The 23,321-nt window shown below is 55.9% G+C and overlaps 2 protein-coding genes across 6 annotated transcripts in view; one reads left to right on the forward strand and one right to left on the reverse strand.

The window, feature by feature from the left end:
- LAMB3 (laminin subunit beta 3) overlaps nt 1–14,608 on the forward strand; it is a 48,716-nt gene extending 34,108 nt beyond the window's left edge. For all 4 annotated transcript variants that reach the window (XM_059147059.1, XM_059147060.1, XM_059147058.1 and 1 more), the window contains 13 exons: nt 1,002–1,157; nt 1,499–1,695; nt 2,053–2,164; nt 2,958–3,336; nt 4,530–4,690; nt 4,813–5,033; nt 5,305–5,502; nt 5,842–5,986; nt 9,102–9,309; nt 9,728–9,869; nt 10,298–10,474; nt 11,197–11,350; nt 14,131–14,608. In XM_059147059.1, coding sequence (XP_059003042.1) covers nt 1,002–1,157; nt 1,499–1,695; nt 2,053–2,164; nt 2,958–3,336; nt 4,530–4,690; nt 4,813–5,033; nt 5,305–5,502; nt 5,842–5,986; nt 9,102–9,309; nt 9,728–9,869; nt 10,298–10,474; nt 11,197–11,350; nt 14,131–14,267 — 2,387 coding nt within the window. In that variant the 3' untranslated portion in view covers nt 14,268–14,608. The remainder of the gene's footprint in view (nt 1–1,001; nt 1,158–1,498; nt 1,696–2,052; nt 2,165–2,957; nt 3,337–4,529; nt 4,691–4,812; nt 5,034–5,304; nt 5,503–5,841; nt 5,987–9,101; nt 9,310–9,727; nt 9,870–10,297; nt 10,475–11,196; nt 11,351–14,130) is intronic.
- A 1,157-nt stretch (nt 14,609–15,765) lies between these two features.
- The window catches only part of CAMK1G (calcium/calmodulin dependent protein kinase IG), a 29,496-nt gene continuing 21,940 nt past the window's right edge, over nt 15,766–23,321 (reverse strand). For both annotated transcript variants that reach the window (XM_059147071.1, XM_059147070.1), the window contains exons 6-13: nt 22,986–23,109; nt 21,590–21,665; nt 20,472–20,584; nt 19,638–19,716; nt 18,064–18,151; nt 17,395–17,819; nt 16,786–16,908; nt 15,766–16,636 (exon numbers count right to left, since the gene is read on the reverse strand). In XM_059147071.1, coding sequence (XP_059003054.1) covers nt 16,818–16,908; nt 17,395–17,819; nt 18,064–18,151; nt 19,638–19,716; nt 20,472–20,584; nt 21,590–21,665; nt 22,986–23,109 — 996 coding nt within the window. In that variant the 3' untranslated portion in view covers nt 15,766–16,636; nt 16,786–16,817. The remainder of the gene's footprint in view (nt 16,637–16,785; nt 16,909–17,394; nt 17,820–18,063; nt 18,152–19,637; nt 19,717–20,471; nt 20,585–21,589; nt 21,666–22,985; nt 23,110–23,321) is intronic.

Consider the following 23,321-nt stretch of genomic DNA (forward strand, 5'->3'; position numbering starts at 1 on the left):
CTTCTAAGCAAGTCACTTAGCTTCTCTGGGTCGTCAATCAGTCAGTCAGTTGATAATTAGGTAGCTCTTATTTTGGACATAGGAGAGACAAAAGTAGATAGAAGAGATAGTTCCTGCTTTCAGGAAACACACACACTGTTTGGCAATGGAAACACATACGACAGAGGCAGACAAAGCCCTTCGTCCACATTTATGTGACTGTTTTTACCATATGGTAGTGTGGTTTGCTCTGTATTTTTCTCCCCACCTCCCCTCAATATTGAGAACTCCTCTGGGGCAGGGATTACATCCTCTATCCTCAGGCTCTAGCACCATGACAATCACATAGCTGATGCTGAAGAAATGTTTCCCGAAGGAACGTGGAACAGCCAGGAGTGACTTAGCATGTCCACAAGGCCGGTGTGTTCACACACAGCAGAGTGGACCGAACTGATCTGAATCAGGAGAGGTTAATCACAAAGGACTTTTTCTGATAGAAGAAGAATCTGCATTTTGCAAGGCCTGCAAGAGGTCTGGGTGTGGGGAGGAAGAGCGCTGGCTCGCTTCCGTTGCCGTCGCTGGGGTATGGAAAGAGTGAGAAAGGCAAGCCGACTTCTGTTTCCCTCAGTTACTTGCTGTGTGACTTGGAGTGTGTCCCCACCCTTCCGGGCTGTCATGAGGGTGACACAGAGCAACAGGCAAGCGTGCCCAGCTCAGCGCTTGGCACACAGCAGTCGTTTGGGAAAGAACGTCGATAGTATTTAACATGCGCCAAACACTGTTCTACCTGCTTTTCATTTACTCATTTATTCCTCAGAGGGAGTCTCTGAGAGTTGTATCATTGTGCCCATTTTAGAGATGTGGTAACTGAGGCCCAGAGGCGTTAAGTAACCTGACCAAGGTTGTCAGCTTGTAAGTGGTGCAATAAAGATCTGAACCAGGCAGTTTAGCTTCTACAGTCTGCTCTTCACGTTCTGCTTTTCCTCTTTATGTTCACTGTGGTGGCTGCTTTTATCTCTCAGCTTGTGAGTGTGACCCCGATGGGGCGGTGCCGGGAGCTCCCTGTGACCCAGGGACCGGGCAGTGCGTGTGCAAGGAGCATGTGCAGGGAGAGCGTTGTGACCTGTGCAAGCCAGGATTTACAGGACTCACCTATGCCAACCCGCAGGGCTGTCACCGTGAGTAGGGGGACCCAGCTTGGGATAGCAAGGGGAGGGTGAGGTGGGCCCCCAGCCACCGGACTTAGCTCACAAGGCTGTATGCTGCGGGCTGGGTGCCGTGTCCTGGACATCCAGCAGGTGGCAGTGTAGGACTGGTTTGGAAGGTGGTCCTGAGTCAGCTGGAGGGAGGGAGGGCGGGCTGGTGGTCAGGTGCCAGTCAGGCCTCCTGAGTCAGTCAGGTTATCTGGAAAGAACAACCCTGCCTGGTTCTTTACCCAGGCCGGGTCCTCTCCCTGATGTGTGTCCCTTAGGGGTGTGCTTTGGTGGGCTTGTGAGCGGAGTAACCCTCTGTCCTGCAGGCTGTGACTGCAGCGTCCTGGGGTCTCGTCGGGACATGCCATGTGATGAGGAGAGTGGGCAGTGCCTGTGTCTGCCCCACGTGGTGGGCCCCAAATGTGACCAATGTGCTCCCTACCACTGGAAGCTGGCCAGCGGTCGGGGCTGTGAGCCGTGTGCCTGTGACCCTCACAACTCCCTCAGCCCCCAGTGCAACCAGGTACAGGAGGGAGTGGTCCCCTGGGTCCCTCCACGGGAAAGGGGGCCTGCCCACCTGCCTCTGTCTCCCCTGCATGCTGCCGAGAGTCAGACTGGGCTGCTTCTGCCCCATTCTCCTTGGGGAGGCCACCGGATTTCCCTCCTGGTGTGGATCTGAGCCTTCCTCGAGCCATTCGGGGCTTTGGCATCCCAGCCCATCCCTCAATAGGTGCCCTTGTTTCGGGGGCACCCCCTCTCTGCGGAGAGGGGTCAGCGCATCCTGGACCCTGTGTGCTGAGCAGGGATCTGGGACCCAGGCCCCGATACCAGGACACGGCCGGGCCTGGCAGGACGCTCCCTCACGGTGCTCCCCCTACAGTTCACAGGCCAGTGCCCCTGTCGAGAAGGGTTTGGTGGCCTGACGTGCAGCGCCGCAGCCATACGCCAGTGTCCCGACCGGACGTACGGAGATGCTGGCACAACGTGCCGTGGTGGGTGCCTTACTGAGTGGGGGGACGCGGGGGCTCCGGGGGTGAGCGCGTAGGTGGGCAGTGCGTAGAGGGTGTGCGGCAGGGTCTGTGGTATGGGAGGACATCCTGTAGTGGAGTGTGTGTGGGGGGGCCCTGGCAGCCCCCTGAAAGCGTGTGTTCCCCGCCACTGCTCCAGCCAGCCTCAGGGCCCCCTGTTCTCCTGACTGGAGGGTGGGGGATGGCTTCCCTCCCTGTTTCCCTGAGACAGCACTTCCCAGAAGCCATCTCTGGGGCAGCAGCAGGGAGGGGAAGAGTTTCCTCCTAGATGGAGAAAGTGAGTCCTGAGGGGAGAGGTGTGGTTTCCCCAGAGTCTTTTTGACAAGCAGCCACAGGAGCGTGGGACCTGGAGCGTGCAGACCCGGGTCTGGTCTTAGCGTGGCCTCTGTCTTGCCAAGTGGCTGGGCCAGCAGCTGTCCCCATGGCCTCGGGTTCCTGAGGGCCCATAGCACTTAATATCCCTGTGCCTGTCGCCGTCTACACATGTGGGGGAAGGAGCGTGGTTGACTCTGTCACAGAGGGGCTGTGCGAGCTGGCGGGTGTCTAGCTGAGGGCGGTGCCTGGCACACAGTAGGTGCTAAGTGAGGACATGCTTTTGTTGCTGCCCTTGCCATGATTTTGCTCTGGCCTTGACTGTCTGCTGTTCCAAGTCCTGAGTTCCAATGGGCCCTGAGGTCGGACCTTGCTTCAGGCTCTCCCCACCACATGCCTTTGGTTCCTGAGCCCCCACCCTGACCGCCATCTTTTCCCGTTTTAGCCTGTGACTGTGACTTCCGGGGAACCGAGGGCCCAGGCTGTGATAAGGTCTCAGGCCGCTGCCTCTGCCGTCCTGGCTTGACCGGACCCCGCTGTGACCAGTGCCAGCGAGGCTACTGTGACCGCTACCCGGTGTGCGTGGCCTGCCACCCTTGCTTCCAGATCTACGATGCCGACCTCCGGAGCCAGGCCCTGCGCCTCAGTGGCGTCCGCAATGCCACCGCCGGCCTGTGGCCAGGGCAGGGCCTGGAGGATCTTGGCCTCACCTCCTGGATCGCGGATGCGAAGAGCCAGATGGAGCAGATCCAAGCCATCCTCTCCCGTCCCTCGGTCACCGAGCAGGAGGTGTCCCAGGTGGCCAACACCATTTTCTCTATCAGGTAAACTTCCCCTTCCCTGCCCAGCACCCAGAAGAATTCCATCATGCAGGTTCACTTAAGTGGCGCACGCTGGTCCTTCATTCCGCTGGCACAGCCCTTTACGGTTTACAGAACATTCTCACAAGCACGCTCTCTTTGAACGATCACAGCAGTCTGTGAGGTTGGTGTGTTGGGTGCCATTACTTCGTTTTACAGGTGGGGAAACAGGCACAGATAGGTGTGGGACAGTCACGTGGCCACTAAGGGGCAGAGCTGGGACTCTGAGTGCGAGCAGGAGCCCCAGTGTTCTTTCAAGTGCCCGGTGCTGCCCGTGGGAGAGAGTCAGCTTGGGATTAGTCACCCGGGTGCAGGGCATCTGAGAGGCAGGGGCTCTAAAAATAACTTGTATTTGCCTTTGGAATGGGAGCGGTCCCACCCACGCCTCCTTCCTACCAGCAGAGGCGCCTTCTTAGGTTTGGTTCTGGAAGTTTCTATAATTAGTTTGCATTCCCCACGCATTAGCTGATTTTTCAGTGCCCAGAACCATCCAGGTGTGGGATTGACCTGCGTCTTAGAACTGAGTTGGTGTTTGGTAGGCTGAAAAAGCAGGCATGGAAGGGTGTCCATGGAGGGACATTCTGTGCCAGAGCAAAGCCTGTGGGTAAGGAAGGCAAAGCTTGTGGGAGGGAGTTGGCGGTTGGTAGACCAGCAAAGGGGATGGGGAGAGAGGAGAGCTGAATGGTTGTGGGCCAGGGCTGGTGGATCCTGACCCCATTTGGGTGGAGACCACCCCCCCCAACAGCTGTGGGTGCTCATGGGGAGGTGTGGGCTACGGAGGAGAGACCTAGGAGCCTGGCAAGCAGGTGGTGTTGGGGGTGGAGCCGATGTCAGCCAGCAGCGAGCGACTCAAGGAGGAGGGGCTCATGGAAGCCAGCTCTGGGAAAGTGCGGCAGGCTCAGGATGGTAGAGTCACACAAGTAGGGGAAGGAGAGGTTTTTGTGATCTGCCTGCTGAGGGATGGAGGGAACCGGGGCCGGCTCTCTTGGCCTTTGTCCTGCAGAATCCTCCTCAGCCTGTGGAGTGTACGTTCTGTGGCCTTTGCTGAAGACTTCTCTCTTTCCTGACTCAGAGAGCTAGCTTTCTCCAGGGGCTGGCAGGTTCTGAGGAAGCAGGCCCTCTCCCAAATTTTCGTGAAATCTCTTCTCCTATCACAGGCAGACTCTCCAGGGCCTGCAGCCTGATCTGCCTGGAGAAGAGGAGGCCTTGTCCCTCTCAGAAGACGTGAAGAATCTGGACAGAAGCTTCAATCGTCTCCTCATTACGTATCAGAGCAAGAAGGACCAGTTTGAGAGGATAAGCGGCGCGAATCCTTTGGGTGAGGAGGGCTGCTCAGGTGCCCGGGAGGCTGAGCCCCGCCTCAGCCCTGCACCTGCTGCTTCTCCATCTCCAGGCCTGGGGGTGCCTGGGTGGCTCAGTTCCCTTCTTGTCCTCCCCCAGGGGCCTTCCGGGTGCTGAGTGCAGCCTACCAGCGGTCTTCCCAGGCTGACCAGCAGGTCTCCGACAGCTTCCAGCTGCTCGTACAGCTCAGGGACAGCTGGAGAGAGGCAGAGAGGCTGGAGGGTCAGCTGGGAGGAGGAGCTGGAGTCAGCGGTTCCCAAGTTGTGGCCCTGAGGCTGGAGATGGCTTCCTTGCCTGATCTGACACCCACCATCAACAAGGTGACTCAAAGCATGGAACCCCACATCCCTGCTCCAGCTTGTCACAAGCCAGCTGGTGCTGTGCCTCCTCCTGGGGCAGTGTGAATTGCCCCACGCCCCCACCCATCCTGATCTTTGGCCCCTCACGGTGTGCTCAGTGGTTGCTAAGGAAACACGTTTTTTGGTGCCTGGTTGCCATGGAGACGTCTGGCTGTTTGTTCCTGGGGTGTGGGCTGGAAGTGGTGGTCGAAGAGCCTTGGGTACCCTCTTTGATGCTCCCTTCTCTCCACAGCTCTGCGGGGGCTCCAGGCAGGCGGCCTGTACCCCAGGAGCGTGCCCTGGAGAGCTGTGTCCTCAAGACAATGGCACAGCATGTGGCCCTCACTGCAGAGGTGCCCTCCCCAGAGCGGGTGGAGCCTTCCGGATGGCGGGGCAGGTGGCACAGCAACTGCAGGGTTTCAACGCCCAGCTCCAGCAGACCCGGCACATGGTGGGTGAAGCCACGGCAGGGCAGGCACACGTCGGTCAAGGCTAAGGCGATAGAGCCCCCAGGGCAAGTCAGTTTTAATTTCACAAGTCAGGAGACAGAAGTCCAGAGAGGTTAAGTAACTTGTCTGAGGCCCCACAGCAAGTGAGAGGTCGAGGAGGGGGGCCAGTGATTTGGGCTTTTTAACCTGACTCCCCATCATTGCTTCCAGAGCCAAACCAGGTTAGCGCCCCGTGTTTCCCAGGTAGATTGCGGGTAGCGGGTATCCACAGAATCCCTGAGGGCTGCTGGGAGGCACTCTCGGGGCCTCGACCGCGGCTGACCTATGGCATGTGCTGGCAGATCAAGGCAGCTGAGATAGCCGCCTCGAAGGTGCAGTCAGACGCTCAGCACCTGGAGACCCAGGTGAGCGCCAGCCGCTCCCAGATGGAGGAGGACGTCAGGCGCCTGCGGCTCCTCATCCAGCAGGTCCGGGACTTCCTGTCAGGTGAGCCTGGCCCTTACCCTCCTTTGGCCTGATGTCTGGACTCCTGCCTGGCGCTGGACCCTCTGGTCCCTCCATCGAGCTCGCTGCCTCCTCCCGTCGCCTCCGGGCCACCTGGCCAGGCTCCCCCCCCACCCGCCCCCCGGTTAACTGCCAGAGCCCTTCAGGTGTTCTCGTTCCTCATCCCGAACTCCTCCCTGCCTTTCCCTCATTCTTGGAGTTACTGTGGCCTCTGTGCCCCTCCTGGGTGTGGACTTGTGTCTTCCTGCCCTTTCTTGACCAAGCTGACTCTTACCAGCCTCAGAGACAGGACACGTGCTTTCTCGGCCTGGAATCCTCGTTCCAAGGATGCTGATTCTTACCCTCATGGCTCCATGAGAAGGCCATCTCCCCAGAGCCGCCTTTCCCGACCACCCCATCTGGTCCTCCTCCACCCCCCCCCGCGCCCCCCCAGCGTCCGACCCTCATGGTCTAACCTTCCTCACACTGCTCCAAGCCTGTGGTTGTTGAATCCATTTGTGTATGAGTGTATCGTTAGCCTCTCCACTAGATTCTAAAGTCCAGGGGGAAAGGGATGGCTGTCTGCCTTGTTCACTGTGTCCCTGGCACCCAGCATAAGCCAGACACAGAAAAGCACCCCATCTTGTTGAAGGGGTGAATGAAGCAGATCCCCTCTCTTGCTGGCCCAGGAGCGGAAAGCTCCCTGGATAGGACTCAGGGTGGGTTGCTTTCCTCTTGGCCTCATCTTTCGCTTCTGCAAACTGGGATGGTAGTATTCCATATTATTAGATTTCTGGTCCCTGCCCGGGAATTTACTTGGCCGGGAGCCCAGTTCCTAGGAGCCGAAGCCTTGGTGTGACGACAAGGCTCTTCTCTGCTCCTATTGCGGTGCCTTTGCTCCCAGCCAGCCCCAGCTCCTGCCTGGGTGTGGGGGGCAGGTTGGAGAGGGGTGGGGAGGGTCTGTAGCCGTGGCTTGTCCGAGGCCAGGCTGGAGTCAGCCTCCCGGGGAGCCCCAGAATGGGGGAGAGTGGATGCAGGGAGGTGTTGCTCCGGAAACAAGGATGAAGGGGCAGGCCCAAGTCTGGGGCTTGGACTCGCAGATAAGGAAATCCTCCCCGATGCAGAGCCTAGTGATGCTGAATGACATCGTCGTTGACCGGGGGGGTGGGAGGCAGGTTAGGAAGTCTCTGGGCTCATGTGGATCAGCGGGGAGTCCCTCTTGTCCTATAAACTGTACGTGTGTCTCAGATCAGGTCCTTTGACGGGGCCAGGGACAGGGAGAAGGAGCAGGGTCTGAGGGAAGCGTGATGCCTGTGAAGGGCCCAGGGCAGTTCTAGCAGTCTCCACGGCAGTGGGATTTGGTGTGCAGAGAACTGTGCAGGGGCACAGGTACTAACCGGATGCTGCCGTGTACAGGGTCATTGTGGGGGTATATGTGGGAGGCCTGTGGGGGAAGGAGGACACGTGGTCTTTCCCACGAAAGGAAAAGAAAAGTCTTTCCTTTCTTTGAGTTTCCATTGAACTCAAAAGGAATTCACAAAATCATCGCTCACGCTTATTGAGTTCTCCCTAAGTGCCCAGCCCCGTTCTAAGTGCTTCATGGGTATTACATGACGTAGTCCTGGTTGCCTACCACTTTGCAGAGGAGGGTTTCGGGCACAGGGAGGTTAAGGAACCTGCCAAAGGGCATCCAGGTTGGAGGGAGTACAGATAGGAGTCTTCTCACTCTGCTGCCCACACTCTAGATGATTGTACTATTAGATGGATAAACACACACACACACACACACACACACACACACAATTTTTGCTTAAAAAGTTTTCCCTCTCTCTGGATTGCTTCCCTGCCTCACTTCTCCAGACCAAAGTCCGATTCCCCCTTCTAAGAATCCTCTAGATGACCCATTCCCCAGGACCCCCCCCCACCCTCCCATCAGACTGGGTTAGGGCACCCCTCCAGTAGTCCTCTGAGCCCCTGTGCTCGCCGTTGGCACTCAGGCTGGCCGTCCTTGGTTATGTGCCTGTCTGTTTTGAGCTCTGTGAGGACAGGGATTGAGTCTGTTTTGATTTTCAGTCTCAGTTCCCCACGTGCTGGCCTCAAATCCCAGGACAAACCACCCAGGTGGTCAGGTGCCCCCTTCCCCTACCACATCAGTCCCTTGATCTATAAAAGTGAACAGGAGAGACAGGGAGGAGATGCCACATCTGTACTTCTGACCTTGCTCTCCGAGCTGGAGTTGGCTTATAAAATCCTTGCTGACTGGTTGTTGGATTTTGTCCTTTCGGGTTGAGGACCATGACCCATTTCACAGGTCTGCAAAGTGAGCTCAGAGGAGCCATTTGACTTGAAGCCAGTTTGCTTGAAGAGTAGAGGGGAAGCCTGGGTATGGAGGTCTTTGAATCATTCATTGGCTCTACAAACACCAAGTGCCTCTGAGGGTCAGGCACTGCGGCCGGGGCCGAGGATATGCAGGACGCCCAGTCCCTGCCATCACAGGGCTTCTAGCCGGGTAACGGGAGACAGATAGGTGAGCAAGGGTTCGGCGTGTGAGAGGCAACAATTGCTAGGGAGAAGACAGAGGAGAGTAAGGGGTATCGGCATGGGGAAGGTTGTGATTCTAGATCGCATGGCCAGGCTTGGCCTCTCTGAGAGGTGACACTGGAGCAAAGACCCGATGTTCTTTCTCTGCCTTTGCACAAAGGAGCACACTGGCCTGGGGAGGGGTGTGTGGAAGGAGTCTGCTTGCCAAGGAAGCAGTTCGGCTCTGGCCGCTCTCCCCAGCGTAGGGCTGCTGCTGTTCGCGCTGTAGGCATTGTTCAGTCCCAGCTGCCTGGCAGCTCCTCCTTCTCTCCAGCCAGCAGTTTCCTGTGGCATCAGACACTTAGCTGCCACAGCTGTGCCCACAGACTCCCCCCCACACCCCCCGCCACCTCCACAGCGTTCCCGGAAGTTCTGAGAACGGGCCCCTGAGTGTCCCTGCAAGAGTGCGGCAGCTCCTTGGGTGGCCGAGGGCAGAGAGGCACGTGGGTGCTTCCCATGGATCTGCTCAGCTTGGAGAAGCCCCTGATCTTTGGGGAGGTGGCGAGGCTCTGGGATCTGATGGATGGCTGTCTTTCAGACTCAGACACCGATGCGGCCACCATCCAGGAGGTCAGCGAGGCCGTGTTGGCTCTGTGGCTGCCCACAGACTCGGCCACGGTCCTGCGCAAGATGAATGAGATCCAGGCCATTGCCGCCAGGCTACCCAACGTGGACCTGGTGCTGTCTCAGACCAAGCAGGACATTGCTCGGGCCCAGAGGCTCCAGATGAAGGCCGAGCAGGCCAGGTATGGCCCGGGGCCCCGGGCCTGTGCTTCTCCCTGCCCAGGGCTGGACTGGGGTTTTGCTTCCCGACTCCTTGGGTTGCTGGCAGAGGGTAAAGAATCTGTACACGTCAGACGGGTGTAGAGGGCTGGGGGACAGGAGGGGTGCTTACCATGGTGGGGGTGGTGAAGTGAGAAACGGTGTCCAGGGTCACCCTGTCTTCCATATTGGTGACGCCAAAGGGGTTCTCTGACATAACGCTCCCACTGCCCAGGTCTGCTTGGTGAGATCCTGGGATGGAAAAGCTGCTGTGTTAGGGCTCCCTTTCTAGTCTTGGCTGGGAGGGAGAGTCTCTTGAGCTCGTCGGTGAGCAGAGCCACGCATCTCTTCATTCACTGGTCTCCTTCCCTCACCTCCGCTCCCCTCCCCCCGCTGCCGCAGGAGCCGAGCCCACGCTGTGGAGAGCCAGGTGGAGGATGTGGTGGGGAACCTCCGGCAGGGCACGGTGGCACTCCAGGAAGCTCAGGACACCATGCAAGGCACCAGCCGTTCCCTTCGGCTTATTCAGGAGAGGGTTGCGGAGGTGAGGGGTGTGGTTTCCTTCCACTGGATTTGGGGGTGAACAGACAGATTCAGGCCCAAGATACAGAAAATGCCAGAAAGTGACCTGGAAGGGGACCTAAAGAGGGAAGACTATGAACTATGGGCCTATGGGCGTGGCTTGGAGCTCTTGGTTTTCTGGTTGTGAGGCTTGATGGAAAAGGCCAGGGGTGGGCTCTGGGCTGCAGCAGGGTGTGTGTGTGTGTGTGTGTGTGTGTGTGTAGGGATTGGCTGAGCTGGGAGGGAGGGGGCTGCCTGGATGCCAGGGGACAGAGAGAGAGGGGATCAGCAAGGGGACAATAGTGGTATCCTGCTTGGAGAGAGTTTTTGCTACCTGATGAGCTGGGCCAGAGAAGGACAAGGCTGCTGCTTAGGAGATCTGCCACAAGCCAGGTCTCTCTCCCCACCAAGGTTCAGCAGGTCCTGGGGCCGGCCGAAGGACTGGTGGCTGGAATGACGTCGCAGCTGAGAGACTTCCGGGCGCGGATGGAGGAGCTCAGCCGCAGGGCCAGGCAGCAGCGGGAGCAGGCAGCGAGGGCCCAGCAGCTCACGGAGGGTGCTGAGCAGCGGGCACTGAGCGCCCAGGAGGTGAGGGCGGGTGGAGGTTGTTCTGGGCAGAACCAGCCAGGGTGAGGGTCCTGAGCAGGAGAGGACTCTGTATGCTATCTGAGACCCTGGGCTCAGAAGCGATTAGAACATGTTATTCTAGAATCCTCAGAAAGGGCTTCAGGATTCACTCTGACCTGGCCTGGCATCTGGACCCCACCTCGGGCCACCTCTGGGGAGTCAGTTCAGTGGTGTTGCAAATGATCTAGTCCAGTCCCTCTCTTTTTCCAGAGGGAGGGGTCACATTCTCTGGCCCCAAACTCACCTACAAAGCAGGTCCCTTGACATCCAATCCAGAGCCTGTCCCCTGCTGTGGCTTCCCAGCCCAGAGGCAGTCTTGACTTAACCTAACCTGTGCCCCCACCATTGTCAGAATTGTGTCAGAGAGGCAATGAGAGGGCCCTCCTCTGGGTCTCCAGTGTACCAGGAACTTCGGCATTCATGGTCAGGGTCAGTAGCGGCCTGGTTGCCGAGTACACTGCCAAGTGACCACTAGGTGCCCGGAGCTGGGTGGGCAAGGACAGGAGCAGATGGAGGGAGGGACGTGCGGATGAAGGAAGATACGGCCTGGGGTCTCGGGGTTTTCACAGGCCAGAGCCACCCCCTGGCATATGGATTTGAGTGCTGTTGCGTGCTTTAGTGAAAGGTCTTTAGAACTTTGGGTGCTGCTGCTTATGGCCCTGAGGTGGTTTTCCCTTTTTCAGGGATTCGACAGACTAAAGCAAAAATACGCTGAGTTGAAGGACCAGTTGGGTCGAAGCCCCATGCTGGGGGCGCAGGGCAGCCGGATCCTGAGCGTCAAGACGGAGGCCGAGGAGCTGTTTGGGGAGACCATGGAGATGATGGACAGGATGAAAGGTGAGGGGACGCTGCTGGGGCTTGGACTCCTGGCATCCCGGGAGGCAGGTCCCAGCCCAGGGCTTCTGAGGCCCGGCCTTGTCAGAGCTGGCTGTGCTGAGGGGGCGAGAGCAGTGGGGCTTCCCCAGGTGCCCAGGGACTAGGAGGCACGATTATGGGGCTGTGGGGACTGAGGAGATGCTTGTAAGATTTGTGCTGCCCTCAGGAGCTTGCAGTCCAGACGGGGCCATCTTCCTGGTCCCCTGCAAGATGCCTGGAACTACCCAGCAGCACAAGGGGGTCTGTGACGGGAGCCTGCATGATCAGTACTCTGTGGACGGACGTTTCTGTCAAGAGAAGTGCTCGGTGAAGGGAATATTCAGAAGAGATAAGACTTGACGTAGGCCTGGGGGAGGCTGTGAGGAAAAGCAGGGACTTTAAGACAGGGTGAGGGGAAGCAACAAGACATGTTCTGGGGCTGGGGGGCAGGAGCACCCAGCAGGAGAGAAGGGGTGAAGAGGGTCGGAATGGTTGGGAGAGAAGCAGCATGGGGTCAGTGTGGCTGGGTCCACAGGGCTGGCCTCGGGGCCAGCACGAGAGGGGAGAGAGTGGAGAACCATCCAAAGGTTTTGAATATAGCAGGGACAATAAAAAATTGTTGTCAAAAGGGTTCTGAGGGGGCGCCTGGGTGGCTCAGTGGGTTAAGCCGCTGCATTCGGCTCAGGTCATGGTCTCAGGGTCCTGGGATCGAGCCCCGCATCAGGCTCTCTGTTCAGCAGGGAGCGTGCTTCCTCCTCTCTCTCTCTGCCTGCCTCTCTGCCTACTTGCGATCTCTGTCTGTCAAATAAATAAAATCTTAAAAAAAAAGAAAAGAAAAGAAAAAGGGTTCTGAGGTTCTTCCAATGTGAGAGCAGGGATTTCCAGGAACTGGGCTCAGTCTCTAAGATGTGATGACGGGTCACTGCCCTGGTGTGCCCAGCAAACGCCACAAACAGAATTTCTCTGAATTTCAGAGAAAACAGACAAGAATCTGTTTGGCTGGCAGGTGGACACCCTGGGAAGGTTGGGCGGGTGAGTTGACGAGGTAGGCTGGAGGCTGCGGCCAGCCATCCCAGAAGGGTGAGCTGCTAAGCCTGACGGGGTTGCCAAGGCTTGCGTCAGTGCCCACCCTGCCCTCGTCCATCAGTGTTTTATGCGAAGATAAAGGATTTGTTCATCAGACCTGTCGACAACAGGTCATTAATCCTTTAGGTAAGAGAACCAGTCATTCTATGGCTATCTCAGAAGGCTGAGAGGATGCACTGAACCGAGCAGGGTGACATGAAAGAGAAGTGTTACCTTCCACTCTGGCCTTATTTGGGCCCAGGCTCACAAGTACAGCTCAGGTGAGGCCTGGCTTCTTAGTGGCTCATGTACCTGAAAACCTTTTATAAGCGCTCAAATGATAAAACATTTCAAAATTGAGGAGTGAGAAGCAAATATGAATTGTTAGTCACCTGGAAAAAACCCAGGGGTTCCGAGTGATTTTAAGCTCCATGGAAGTCGGGGGTGTCTTGCTACCGCCCAAAGGGCAGATAAATACAAAGCATGCGAAATCTTTAGTAACTGGTGTGTCACACACCTATGAATCAGAAAAGGTTCCGATTGTAGCAATGGAACAGGCATTTACCTGTTGACAGGATTTTACCTTTCATGGCAGGATTTTGGGGAAGATCATGTGTGGGTGTTGGGGGTCCTGGGGATGGGGAACACAGCGGTAGCTGCGAAAATTTCAATATTTGATCAGCCCGCAGGCCCGGAGAGATGGCCAGTGGCTGAATGTCTGGCCAGCAGCACCACTGTTCCCAATGCCTGTGGGATCTCACCTGGTGGGTGGTGTTCAGCGGAGGGGGGGGGGCTGACAAGTCTGTGCCTATTGCGGGGAGCGCCACCAGGGCTGGGAGTCGAGAGACTTCGTAGTGACATCAGGTGCAGAGTGGGTGAAGGAACTAGGGAGATTTCATCTGAGAAGGTGTGGTCTCAGACATCTCTAAGACTTCCACGTGGGAGGCAGAAGAGCTATATTCCCCATTTACTCCTAGGAGACGGACCCGAGACAACCGAGGGGAAGCAGAAGTGGTCAGATTCCGGCTTCATGAGACTTTGAGCAGCTAGAGCTGTCTAAAGTTGGAGCATTGTGAGGCCACACACTCCCTCCCTATTCCTGGGGGAGTTCAGGCTGAGGCCGGTGCCAGTCCCCGTGCGTGTGGCAGAGAGGCCTCTCGCCTAGGCTGACAGGATGGTCCGGCTGCACTTGGTCACTTTGGAGTCCCCCACATGCCCTGTGCATAATCTAGTGGTGGCATACAGATTGGACCAGAGCGGGGGCCAGGGGGGCACTAGATTTATCTGGAGTGGTAATTAGGGAAGGGAAAGTGCAGGGGAACTCTGGTACCCCAGCCGGCTCTGTGGTTGTGGTGCCTGCTGGAGGATCCCTGGTGGGACACAGCTGAGTCCAGCAGTTCTAGGTTGCTAATCTTGATGCCAGTGGTTTGCTTTGTCAGTCTAGGACAACTGAGAGCGCGTAGAGCAGAGGAGAAGGGTAGGGGCTTCCTGGGTCTGGTTTCCATAAGAGTGGGGTAGGGGTGGAGAGCCAAGAGCTGCCTCAGTGTCCAGCTGCCCCCACCGGCTCCCGCCCCCAAGCAGGTGATTTCTCCTGCAGGTGCTGCCTCTGGGTGAGTGGGTGAAGAAGGAAGGGTAGGGAGGCTCTGGGTGTCTCACCAGCTCTTCCACAACCCCCCTTGCCCTCCATCTGCCTTCAGACATGGAGTCCGAGCTGCTTCGGGGGAGCCAGGCCATCAAGCTCCGCTCGGCAGACCTGACGGGGCTGGAGAAGCGCGTGGAGCAGATCCGCGACCACATCAATGGGCGTGTGCTCTACTATGCCACCTGTAAGTGACATGCCAGCCTCCAGCCCCTGGCCCCGCTCATCTGCCCTCTTTATTTGGGCTGGATTCCATCCTGGCTCCAGGAGACTTTTCTACAGCCTCGAAGCACAGCCCAACCCACCCTGTGTGCAACTGGTAAGATCTTTCTGCGCTGCTGCCGAGCCTGAGCTGATGGGAAACTATATTGGAGAGACGGAGAGGGTGGAGGCGGGCCGTGGCCTTGGGACAAGGAGCTCTAAGTGGAGGTGCACTTGGCCGGCCGGCGTCCTTGCCCTTCAGCTTCCATGGACACAAAAACTGAACAAAAAAATGACATACAAATGAAAAGCCCAATAAAAACCTTTGGCAAGAAGTCTGGAGGTTGAAAGAGAGAAATTGGTCTGTGTCCCATAAGTAAACCTTTGTCACTTGTTCCTGTCTCCCACTTGGGGTTCTGGGACGCTCCTCTGCTCAAGCCCAAGGCCCAGTGGTATAGGGAGCACAGGCTGCCCCCTGTGTCAGTACAGCTTGCTTGTCACCCAAACTTAGAAGGACTGGACCCCTTTGTCCCAGGACCTAATGGAACCCATCCTTGAGAGACCCGATGATTTTCATCTTTGAGCAGTGACCCAGTTGCTCCTTCATAGATGAGGAAATAGAAATCCAGAGAAAGGAGGGCTTGTGTCCACATTCACAGCTCCAGAGGCAGAATCTGTGTCTTTTGGGGATCTCAAAGAGAAGCTGCAGATGGATGTGCGTTTGTGTGTGCAGCAGATAAGGGAAACGGCGCGGGTGTGTGTGTGCTAACACGGCCTGGGCCATGTGCTAGGTGTTTTCAAAATTGAAAAAAAAAATTGTCTTAAAGGTTTCACTTATTTATTTGAGAGAGAGAGAGAAAGAGACAGAGAAACAAAGCACAAGCAGGTAGAGAGGCAGAGAGAGAGGGAGAAGCGGACTCCCTGCTGAGCAGGGAGCTCATTGTGGAACTTGATCCCAGGATCCTGGGATCATGACCTGAGCAGAAGGCAGGCGCTTAACCATTGGAGCCCCCCAGGAACTCCATGCTAGGCATTTCACCTACATTTTCTTGACATTATTAATCCTGTTGATTATTTACTGAGCACTGTGCAAGACACGTTGTCTGCGTTATCTCATGATGCTGCTTCCATTTGACAAGTGAGGAAACCAAGGCACAGATGGTTGTTGTGTCACTCCCCAAAGGTCACAGATGTGGCAGGGCAGGGCTTCAAATCACCATCATCTAGATCATCTAATATCATTGTTAGGAGACTGGACTGGACTGTGTGGGCTCCGACAGAGCTACCCCAGGAGCGGTGGTGAGGAGGGAATGAGTCACGAGCGGTATCTCATGTGAACTACTAGCGAGCACACGCTATGCACTCAGTCTGTGTCCGCCTCTACACTGCCAGGTTCCTCCAGACCCCAAGGCCCCAGCTCCCTCTCCACTCTGCACAGGCGCCGAAGTCGCAGAGCCACATCTGACTTGACGAATAACCAAATAAAGCCTCATAGAGAAAAATATGTCCATTTTATTGAGCACAACACCGAACGTGAAGCTGGAGGGGAACGGGGGTACAAGAAAAACGAGGGAGGGACAAGAGTAAGGTTTCTGATTTTCTGGGAGAGAAGAGCAGAAGCAGGATGAGAATTATCAGCTGAAATGGAAACAGTCCACTTCCAACTTTTACTTAACCGGGTGTGGGTGAGGCATCCGGCCAGGATGAGAATTCCTTCCAGCCCCTCATCACCGATTTCTTTCTTTTCCATCTGGAAGGCTGTGGTTCTGCTTTTGGCCTGGGGCAGGGCGGGAGGTGTGCCGGGCCAGTTGGAGCTGATCATGGAGTCAAGGACTGGAACTTGAGAGCTCACAGGCAGAGCAGGAGCCCCCGGCCATTCATGCAGATGGGCAGGTGACTACATTAATGAGCCCGTGCTGGCCACGGGCATCAAGGCCTCGAGGCAGAAGCATGTGCTGAGCAGGAGTCGGGGGTTGAGGCTCCATATGGCTTTGCTCAGAGAAGGTGACACAGCCTGGCCAGCCCAGGAAGCTTCTCATCACAAACGACACAGACCCGGGCGAGAGCTACCTAGTTCACTGCACAGAGCCACGGCACGTAGGGTGTGGGGGCACAGAGCAGGCAGGCCAGGGAGACCCCGTGGGTGGGTGGCTGCCGGCTCCTCCTGCCCACAGCTTCAATGAGGCCTCTGCACCTTGGGGGCTTGCTCCTGGGCCTTCTGGAAGGGTCTGCCCCAGGCGGCAGCAGCCTGCTGCTTCTCACCGTCACCCACTCCCTCCAGGCCCTGCTCTGCCCGCTCCGCCTTCCTCCCGTTGATGGGTGGATGCCGGGCTGGGAAGGCAGAGAAGAGTCGTGCACCTCTCCTGCCGAGGAAAGGGGTTCAGGGTGGCTGTGGGCCTGCAGCATCCAGGGGTCCTCAGACCCATTCATTCGGACGGTGAGGGGGCTGGCCTTCTGGGACAGCAGCTCTCCCAGAGCCCCCTGCTTTGGCCCTCCCACCTGTGCGCCTCACCTGAAAATCGACCCAGACGCGGGCTCCGGGGATCACATTATGAGACAGACTCCAGTCTGCCCCGCCCGGCAGTGGGAACCGCCACCCGCTTTAACTGGCACCATGACCTCTGATTTGTAGTTCCTGGAAAGCAAGCGCGGTGGGGGCTGTGACGTGTTCGGGGAAGGGACAAGAGCTGGGGGAGCTCTCCGCGCCTGTGGCCTCCGCTCTGCCCTCCCTCCCTCAGGTTCACAAAGTACACGCCCTTGCAGAGAGGCTGGAGAGGACAATGGAGCCCCCCCCCCCAAAACACAATGGTTCTAGAAACTCGAGAAATCGACTGTCCACCATGGACATGTGCGCAGTTTTCTGCAGACATTTGTAATTCCCGTTCACTAAGCTTTTAGGTAGCTCTGTGAGGTGGGCAGAGCATCTCTCACAGATGAGCAAACCAGAGACGGGGACATCCACTGATCCAACAGCAGCCACATAGCTAGGGGCAGGGACAGGACTGTGAGCACTGCCCTCACCCCCTCCGGCCGAGAGCTCTTCCCGCCCTGCGGAGCCAGCTCCCTTCAGCCCCAGCACCCCAGCAGGGCGAGGCCTCTGTCTTTGGCGGAGAATACGTACTGTTTCTTGTTGGCTTTTTTGAGCAGCGCGGGCTCGGAGCTGTAGGAGGACTTCCCTTTGCCCCCGATGCTCAGGCAGCTGGAGCAGCAGCCGCAGGGCCCGGCGGCCAGGGGCCCCTGCTGCATGGGCACCAGGCTGCTGCTGATGCGGAGCGAGCCGTTGACCAGGCAGTTGAGGGACCGGCCCCCAGGGGCCGCCGGCCGGGCACCGAGCTGGCAGGGCAGCCTCGTCAGGGCGGGAAGGGCCTCGCTCTGCTCCAGGGCCGGGGCCTCGGGGACGGTGATCTCAGAAGAGCCGGATCTCGAGGCTTCTGAGACTGCGGTGCTGGGTGGTCTATTCTCCACCTCCGGGCGGAGGCCTGGGCTGTGCAGGTTCATGTGCAGCTTCCTCATGTGGTGGACCACAGCAGCTGCGTTGAAAGCTTGCTGAGGAGACATGAGACCCACCTCTGACCCTCTGCATTCTCTCAGGGCCACAGGGCTCAAGCTTTCCCTCCGCCTGGCAGCTTCAGCCTCTTGAAACTGATGTGCTCACATCTCACTTCAGAGAGGGTCCAGGGAGGCCCAGTGGCTGCCGGAAAGGCCCAGAGAAAGCCCCTAGCCAGCCCTACCCCAGCTCAACCTCCAGGGCCCAGAACAGCCCACCTGCCTCCTGCAAAGCGCCACTTACCCTCCACTTGCTCTTGGCAAAGTTCTTCTGGATCTGGAGACTGACTGATGGGTAGATGTCCCGGTGGAGGGCTGTGTTTCCATCAATCCTGTGGGTGTAGAAGGGAAGCCTGGCTCACTGGGGGCCGTGCGTGGGGGACCAGGTTAAGCTGAGTGCCGTGCCTCAGAGGAAGGGTGGCCCAAGGCAGGAATGGGCTGGAACCAGGGCTCCTCTGTCCCCTTGGGCAGCTCATTACGGGTTCCATGCTTTGGTAAAACCGAAGTCTTATTTTATAGTAGGTGGGCAAACTATGACCTGTGGGGCAGATCTACCCATGGCCTGTAACCAGGTCTCACTGGGACCCAGACACGCCCATTCATTCAAGTAGGAGCTGTGGCTGCTTCCATGCCACAAGGGCAGACTGAGTTGTTGCCATATAGACCGTACGGCCAGCTAAGCCTAAAATACTTATTTTCTGGCTTCTTGGAGAATAGGCTTTCTGGGTCCTGTGTCAGAGGATACTTGGGTTGTCACTATCCTTTAGCTCAAAACTTTCCTCAGAACACACCTCCTCCAGGAAGATTTCATCAGTGAGGCCTCCTAATACAGGCCACCTTCTTCCTGATCATCCATCTCTATGTGCTCCTCAGATACTTGCCATTACATGGCCCAGGACTTTCTAGGTACTAGGGACACAGAGTAGTAACAGATGGGACCCTCATCCCTGGGGTCTTCCAGTGGAGCTGTGGAACCTTGTTCCATGCCATGAACTTGAGTAATTCATGGTAATCTGTGTAATTGCCAGAGGGAGGTAAGGAGGTGAGCCTGGCCTGCAGGACCCAGGGCTTCAGGCAGGGCAGAAACTGCTCTGGATCCTGAGGCATGCTGCATACAAGGCAAGAGGCAGGACATTCTAGGTGGTAAAAATGGTGTGACCCAAGGTATAGGTTGGAAAGAGCTTGGGATAGGGAGTAGGAGAGGGCAGGAAGAGAAAGAGAGCTTTGAGGCCTTTCTAGAACAGAGAAGGTATGTTGGGACTTTGGGGAAATGCAGGTGGAGGTAAAGGGTCAGGCCAGATCAGGGAACATGTGAAGAGGCAGAGGAACCTAGGCTTGCTATGGCAGCAGGTGGGGCATTATCACCAATCCTGAGCAGGGCTGAAGCATGAACAAGGGGTAGAGCATGCTCACTTTACTGATCGGCTCCTTTGTGATTCTTCACCAATCGCCTCACTTAGAGTAGATTTTGACCCACAGTGAAATGATGCTCTCCAGGACAGGGCAGAGCTACCTACTCCTGGAGCCTCTTGAGTAGCTAGTACTGAGTTCTGCATCCTAGTACTGGTAACAGTTCTTGGCTGCGTCTGTCTCCTAGCCTTGACTAGTGACACAGTAGCCACTCTGGGGTCAGAACCCACTTCCTTAAATGCTGTCTGCACCTCTAGCTGGACCAGACACAGGTGTCTGTGCTCCTTGCGTGCTGCAAAGCAGAGAGCTCAGGGAAGCTGACTCTTGGGAAACACCCCTTGAATGAGTCATCATGGTCTCTGGGGAACCACCAGGCTAGGGGCCGGAGCTCAGCCCACCCTCACTCACCACGGGTGCCTCAAGGCCTTCTCACAGGTGTACCGTTCATTCGGGTCCTTCTCCAGCAGGTGGCAAATAAAATCCTTAGCTAAGGGGAGCAATCAAAGACACAATAGGGACCAGGTTTCATGACTGATGGAAACTCACTTCCGGGCTGGTGGGTGGCAGAGAATGCATCCTTAGCTAATCTTCCAAAGAGGCAATTTTAAGACTCTTAAAAGAGAAAAAAAAAATCCAAACCACCTAAGAGCAGCCCACCATAAACCACCAAAGAGAGACTCTCCATGGCAGCAGATACAGCTCTTCTCATGAGGCCCCGCTGTGTCTGTAGGTCGCGGGGGTCTGCCTTTGCACCATCCAGGCGCCGGCAGCCACGAGTGGGCACACGTGAGTGCAGCCGCAGGCCTCCACGGATCTCCACTTAATGGACCCAATGACTTGTAACGACTGCCTCCTCTCACACACGCAGATGTCACAGGCTCTCAGTCTGGTTATATAATAAAGGCAAAACTTGGCCTTGGTTTTGCCACTCGTGCCTGGAACACTCCCTTGGGCAGGCTCTGCCCTCCTGGCTCCTCATCTAAACTCCCCCGCACTCCGCCCCCCTCTCCTTGCATCCTGTGGTTCTGTCTCCAGGAAAACAAAAGCATGAACCTGAGATGCGGATAATTTATTTGGCCTTTGAGCCAGATGAAGATTTCTCCACTCTCCTTGGCAGCCTGTTCTAGAAGATTCCCAGGGGACTTTCAAGAGCCAGGCCTGTCATCCGCTCTTAAGCTCTTTTTCTCTTGGCAGCCTTTGCCTTGAGCCTGTTGTCTTGTCCTTCACACCTGCTAGCCTTACCTGACTCAGAAATGTCATCCCAGAATGGAGACTCAAATTCATAGTAGCCCTCCTTGATCTTCTCGAAGAGCTTCGACTCCGTTTCTTCATAGAAGGGGGGATACCCACACAACCTGCAGTGAAACAGGAAGGAGCTATGCTGCTAACAACCCCAGTCTCTCCCCTCTGCCCGGCCTCCACTGTGGATCACAGGCAGGAAACAGGACCCCCAGCCAGCAGCAGGAACAGGATCTGCCTGACTCTGGAATGATGCAGGCCCCATCAAGCAACTCTGGAGAGCCCCTTTGTGCGTTATTCCCCCCCAAAGGCACACTGCCCCTGCTATACCTCCCTGACACTTAGAGAATGTATAAAATACCTTTAAGAGAGATAACAGAACACCTGCTTGAATGTACGTTTTGTGAGGGATTTTTAAGGTTATTTTGTTCTTTATTCTTTAGTACCTACATCAGTGATTAGCGCAGAAGAGACGGTCAATGAATTTTTGTTGAGTACACGAATAAATGAGAGTAGTTATTCAACATAAGGTTAGTAAATAAAGAGTTGAGTCCCTGCTAAGGGACAGATATGGTATTTTCCTAAGAGCAGAGTCATCTGGAGGTGAGGAGGGATGGTGGGGGAGGGTGATGAATAGGTCTGGAAAGGAGAGGCCAAGACGATGTGAACAGGAACCATGACCCGGTTCATTCAGGCCATCACTTTGCCTTGGGCTGACTTGCCCAATCTGAGATGGGAACATTGTGCCCACTTGGCTTCTAAGCTTGGCTTGACCTTTCCTTTCTTCACTGCTTGTTCCATAGAGCAGGACTCAACACAGTTATAGAGACTAAATGGGGGTGGGGTGCAGGAAGAGACAGAACCATATGGCTGAACAGTGGGTTCACACTGAGCTCTATTGTAATAACCTGGTGGAGACCAGGACGGAAACCTTTGGAGCTGTGTGCATGGTAAGTGTGAGTGTGTGGGTGTGCGCGCGTGTGTGTGTATGTATGTGGATGCACATGTGTACACGCACACGCTTTGAAGGTGGATTGAGGAGCTAAGATAGGGGAGGGGAAAAAAAGGATGAGCTGTTCTGAGATTTCCCAGGAACTGAGCCAATGCAGGCTTCTACTCACAATATGTAAGTGATGACGCCAATGGACCAGCAATCCACAGCCTTGCTGTAGGGTTTCTGGGCCAACACTTCCGGAGCTGCAGCAAACGAAAGGTAGAGTCAGGGATGGAACAAGAAGAGAGGGCTGAGGGGTGGGGGTCAAAGGTCAGGAAGAGGATTAGAGGAGCAGACTAGGAAGCTCCTGGGATGGTAGTGTTTCTGTAAGAATGAAAACGTTCCCAGGGCAGGGACTGGGGCGCTCCCATCATCCTGAATCTTCCTCCGTCAGCCTGGAAGGTTCCCATGACTCTTACATCAGACCGGGGCTACATCTCTCCCATCAGACTGAGTACTCTCTGAAGGCAGGTCTTTGTCTCTCCATGCAGATAGTGTGTCCCAGGGCTGGGGCTGTGTGTCTCTGTTCAGACAGGGACATATGTAAAGTAGAGGCAGTCTCTCCCACTAGACTGGGATCTCCCTAAGGGAAGAGACAGAGTCTTCCACATCAAATGAGGAGCTCTTAGAGGGAAGTGATAACTGTCCTATCCATCTCAGGTTAACTTCTGCTGTATCAGATCAAGAGCTCCATGAGAAAACAAGCCATGTCTTCCCCTGACTGGGAGAGTAGAGAGTTATCTTCTGAATTCATCCCAGATACCAGGGCTTTGTACTTGGTAGGACTCAACACCTACTGACTGACCTCTTTTTGAGGGTAAGAGTAGGAATTTCCTCTATTATGCTAGAGGTAACCTTTCTGTGTGCCATCCTCAACCAGGTGATGAGTGGCTAAGAGGGAAGTAGACAGGAGGGGATGCTTTGATTATTAGTTTTCTCTCCATGGATCTCAGGAATGTTTTCACCTGGTAACTTGATGACTTTTACTTTTGGGGGGAACTTCAAAGCCTCCTGTTTAGGGAGGAGGCCCCATCTCTACCAGTTTCTTAGGGAATATATTTGGGGGAGCACACCTGGGTTCCTCAGCTTCAAACTCAACACTATTCCTCCAGGATACTAACAACGGGGGCCCTGAGGTCTCTTCTGGGCATGGGAGAAAGGAAAAGGGGTGCCTAGTGTCAACCTCTCGGCAATCTAACCATCTCTGGTTTTATGCTCTTGTCTCTGCCCCTCGTCTAGCCAGAAAGACAAAGCAGGATGTCTGTCTGCAAAAATGATAGCTAAGTATAGGCAGGGGCTGTGGGATGGCTCAGGGGTAGGCTGTCTCTAAAGATGCAGGGTTTGGGAGCAGGAGGGGTAGTTCCAGAGATACATGATCTACCCTAAACCTCATAGTTAATGCTCTACTTGGGTTGCCTTTGAAGTTGAACCCTGTCTCCCGATAACCACCCCTCCCCATGAAATAATATCCATGAGGTTGAACACAGCCAACTGGTCAACCTTCGTCCTCCTCCCAGACTCACCCACATAGCCTGGGGTCCCACAGGCAGTGGACATGACTCCACTCTGTTCCATCTTGGACAGACCAAAGTCTGTGATCATGATCTTAGAGTTCTCTTCAGGGGTTAGGTATAGCAAGTTTTCAGGCTGTGGGAGAAGAGTGATACCATGTAATGTAGGATATAATCATCTGAAATACAGATTTCTTTTCATCTCCTGATATATAATTTCTTAGGAAGCTGTGCTCTGGGCTTCTGACTTCAAGGTCAGGCTCATCTCCCCCAGTTCTTTCCTCCTTCCTCCTACCTACAGCCCCCTACTCCATATCCAATCACTCTGTATTTTGCTCATGGCCCTCA

Source organism: Mustela lutreola, chromosome 14 (assembly GCF_030435805.1).
Source record: "Mustela lutreola isolate mMusLut2 chromosome 14, mMusLut2.pri, whole genome shotgun sequence".
In the NCBI taxonomy this organism is placed as follows: domain Eukaryota; kingdom Metazoa; phylum Chordata; class Mammalia; order Carnivora; family Mustelidae; genus Mustela; species Mustela lutreola.